The sequence below is a fragment of the Octopus bimaculoides genome, chromosome 6, assembly GCF_001194135.2.
Source record: "Octopus bimaculoides isolate UCB-OBI-ISO-001 chromosome 6, ASM119413v2, whole genome shotgun sequence".
In the NCBI taxonomy this organism is placed as follows: domain Eukaryota; kingdom Metazoa; phylum Mollusca; class Cephalopoda; order Octopoda; family Octopodidae; genus Octopus; species Octopus bimaculoides.
Window position 1 is genome coordinate 81,170,609 of NC_068986.1, and position 4,459 is coordinate 81,175,067.

At 33.6% G+C, this 4,459-nt stretch overlaps 1 protein-coding gene across 1 annotated transcript in view; it reads right to left on the reverse strand.

The window, feature by feature from the left end:
* Positions 1-2,265: 2,265 nt before the first annotated feature.
* LOC106878619 (GATA zinc finger domain-containing protein 14) overlaps positions 2,266-4,459 on the reverse strand; it is an 82,508-nt gene continuing 80,314 nt past the window's right edge. Inside the window, exon 3 of the mRNA XM_052968484.1 lies at positions 2,266-2,380. Within this exon, the coding sequence (XP_052824444.1) occupies positions 2,266-2,380 (115 nt within the window). The remainder of the gene's footprint in view (positions 2,381-4,459) is intronic.

A 4,459-nucleotide genomic window follows, 5' to 3' on the forward strand; every position in this document is an offset into this window, starting at 1 on the left:
GTCTATGTTTGATTAAGTGTGTTTCAAAGATTTCTTCTTGATGTTACTCGTCACCTTAAGCAGTGAAAATAGTGAGTTGATTCCTAGAGAATTGTATTTATGCCATAGGGAAATTTTCTGCAGAAAGCAATAGAATTGGGGTCTGTTTCATCTTGGTACGCTCAAAAGGAATCGGTAAATATTTAAGACTAGAGTTCAATTGGATAGGGAGGTGAGACAAAAGGTAGGTTTAAGACAGGGTTTCTCAACCGGAATCCATATGACCTTTGGGGCTCCATATAAGATTTTATTGTTAAAATTTGTGTGTAATAAACTTCTTATACTTCTACAACACACGAAATATTTTAGCTTTTTTACACAATTCCTAATATTTAATTATAGAAATGCGGTAGGGTTTTTTATACACATCAAATAGCTACGTAGGTCTAGTAGAGTAAAATAGGAACCCAAAGGGTCCATAGGCAAAAAATGGTTGAGAAGTATTTATTTCAGACAATGATAAAGGTTAAATTTGTTAAGAGCAGAAAATGCCAGTCACCTAAACTGGACGTGGTTCTATATCAAGAACAGAGCAAAAAGGGTAAAGATGTGTAGTGAGTAGAAAGTAATCGGAGTTCGAATTTTGTGTAGAGTAGTTCTATGAGTAAAAGACACAGTCTGGATATCTGAAAATAATTCGGAATTAATGTTTGGAAAAGAAAGAAAACAAACACAAAACATTCGTTTATAAACTGTTAATTATTGAATGACATAACTCTTAATTATCGCATGACATATCATAGTTAATTACTGAATGACATATAATTTCTTAATTATTATATGACAATCTTTTGTTGATGATATGAATGACATAAATTGTTAATTAGTGGATGACACATCATTTTGATCATTTATGTATGATGTCAATTATTTTACATTATCAAAAGTTTGAAGTTAGTGACCTTGGTCATTTTTGGTCAGTTTTGACCAGATCGTTTAATATAGATAATCATTAGTTCTGGTCATGTGTATCAATAAATTTATATTAACATATAAATACATATAGGTATATGGCGGGGAGATGAGGATTTAGAGGGAAAAAGACATAATCACACATTTCATATAAACACACGGACACATATACACACACACGCACGCACGCACGCACGCATGCACGCAATCATATGTACACATATATTTTCATATAAGCACACGCACACACTCATACGCACGCACACGTTAACGGAATTGTTTTAATGAATTGTACACTTGATTCTAGGAAACATGAGTAACAATCAGTTGACATGTGTGCATATATTGACTTCAGAGTATGTTTATTTGTAGTTGTGTAGGTGATGTGTGTGATTTCTATCAGAACTAAACTTTTATTTCTAACTTAGCAATGTCATATGACCCTTTTTTACCAAGGGACGTCACAAATCTACAGAGCAAACTGTTCTGAAAGACCCCAAAATCTAAAGTGAAACCAACTTTAGAATATTCAATGAGAAATAGGTTTAGTTGATCTCCATTTTACAAATGACAACTACATATTATCAAAGAAGGCTGGAACTTTCTACAAAATGTAAAGCATTCTTGTCACCTATGATAGCACGAGATGATTCTATTAAGTCTTTTGCTTTCGACTTCCTGTAACTCAGAAATTGATAATTGCCAAATACATTCATTTCAAATAATATAAACCAAGATAATGTTTATATAACGCATGAATGTCTCGTGTATTAATATTATATGGATACATGCACTAAATATCAAACAAATGTAGTATGGCACTTGAGGTGTGCTGCATATAGCATGAAGGATGCAATCGGAATAGTAAGTCACACAAGAGATATTAGCAGGAGACGTGTGGTAATAAATACGTAGAGTTGCTAAACGATTTAGCACAATGCATGTAGTGGAAATGTGTGTCTAATGGAAGCCAAAGTTTGACTCTTTCCTGTAGCATGTAAGAAATTCACCTTCATGAAATGTTGCTTTACATCCTTGTGTTCACCTGACAACTTCGGATTATATACAGTTAGGACTCACGTTACGGATTTATTTTGATAATAAGTGAATATGACATTATGATTTTTATGGAAACAGTAACAATATGAGTGTAATTAACAAGAAGAGTTGTGTTAAGAAACTATAGTTTAACAAGAATATGGTTAACTTGTACAAATATAACAAATGATTTCTACCACAGGCACAGGGTCACAAAATTTAGTGAGTTGGGTACAGTCGGTTTTAATTATACCAGTCCTGGAACCGGTATTTGTTTTATAGATTCAGAATAATATGGCGGGATTTGAAATCAGAATGTAAATAAATAGCGCAAAACATTTTCTCCCGTGCTCTGTCAATTCCACCATCTACAGCTCTCAGACGGTTGTATCTAGTCCAAATATGTAATATGATCCAATATAAACATACAACAATCTAAACTGATACATTTCACTAACAACTATATAGAAGTAAGTCTAACAAGTGTACAACTAACGATTTCACGTCTGGTGTTTCCTCATAACACTATTCTTGCCAAATCTCCGGCCACGAATTTAATTTTAAGACAAATATTTTGGGAAGGGTACAGTTGATTTAAACAACCCAGGTTTTTGACTGGCATTTATTTTATGAACACTTCTGTAAATTTAATGTAAAATTATATAACTAAATTACGACTATGAATTTACCAATTCTATAACATTGCTTTCACTAGTTAATAAAATGAAGATATGATACAACGGCTCAGGGATTCTAAAGGAGGAATGTGGCCGGTTCATTGGACTTCACTACATAACTAGTACTTAACTATTGATCTTGTTTAATTGATTCTGTCTTACATCAATGGATAATAATTCCAACGAGGTGAACTTTGATTTCCATTATTTCAAGATGGATGGAATAAATACCAGTCATGCACCCAGGCCAATTCATCTTACTATGTCTCTCCTCTACCATTGATAAATCAATATGTAAGTAAAGAGCAAGGGAGCTGCTTAAAACTATAGTTTGGGTCAACTTGGCATAAAGTTGCCTGGACTGCTATAAATTAGAAGCAATTGGAATAAAATTGACAAGACTACAAATAAATAGACTGGAGATTGCTGTGTGGAAGACACAAGTTAGCCATTCAGAAACACACAAAGACCGTTAACTTCATTGAAACATTTATTTGTAATACTGTGCCAAAATTTTCGTCGCTCGAAACTGCGCAAAATTTTGTCGGTGAACCGATCGCAGTTTCGAGCGACGAAAATTTTGACACAGTATTACAAATAAATGTGTAAGCGAAGTTAACGGCCTCTGTGTGTTTCTGAATGGCGAACTTTTGTCTTCCACGCTACAATCGCTTTAGTTTCAGCACACAATTTCAGATCAAAAGACGTGTTAAAGACGTACATCTTCTTAAATAGACTGGGTTATTGTAAAAAGACTGTACATTTATATACATATATGTACATTTATAAATTGTAATGGACAACTAAAGAGTAGATTCTGGATTGCTAAAACAAAATAGAATTGACCAACCTCTTATGATTTAACCACCTTGTAAAAAACTATTGATTTAAAATGATCGAAGACACTCCAATCATATCCACCCTATCTGTAACTCGGACATAGTCTACCTAGGATTACATTATCCTATTTGCTTTAAGATTGTTGCGTGTAATTTGAGGGATATTGTTTGTTACTTTTCATATGTTGAGTTGCAATATAGAAGCTCTACCTATAAACTCGTTGCTATTGCTGTGATGGTTGCTTGAGTTACTGTTAATGTTGTAGTTGTTGAATTTGTTGTAATTACTGTGTAGCTGTTGTTGTTGTTGTTGTTGTTGGTGGTGGTGGTGGTGGTGGTGGTGGTGGTTTTGGTGGTGGTGGTGGTAGTGGTGGTGGTGTTTATCTCAGATCTTTCATCAAAATCATTCCAGCCGTGATCATCTCGTCTTTTCCTTGACACAGTTCACCTACAATTCAGTGTAGCATTCTGTTCTAAACCAGATATTGATGGAAGATTTAGCTGCTTTTTCAAGCAGATCAAGCGACCGCGTTGATGTTCTTTTGTTGACGATTTTGTTGCTGATATAGTTGTTGACTATATGTTTTTGATGTTGTTGATGGTGTTTACCATACCATTATATTTAACCGCTTCGCAACGTCAATCAACTCCGAGGCATGAAGAATAAATTTACACCAGTTTCCAATTCCTTAAAAAGTAATTTTATTAATTAATTATCATATTTTATTTTTATCATCGCCAATCATCCTCGTCGTTATCATCGTCGTCGCCTACTCACCAATTCCCCATGTTGGTGTCGTTGTTGTTGTTATTATTATTATTATTATTATTATTATTATTATTATTATTATTATTATTATTATTATTATTATTATTATTGCTATTGATGTTTTCTGGTCGTTTATTCATGTTGTCACATTTACAAAGTTGCCCTGCTTGAATCTGCTGCTGTTT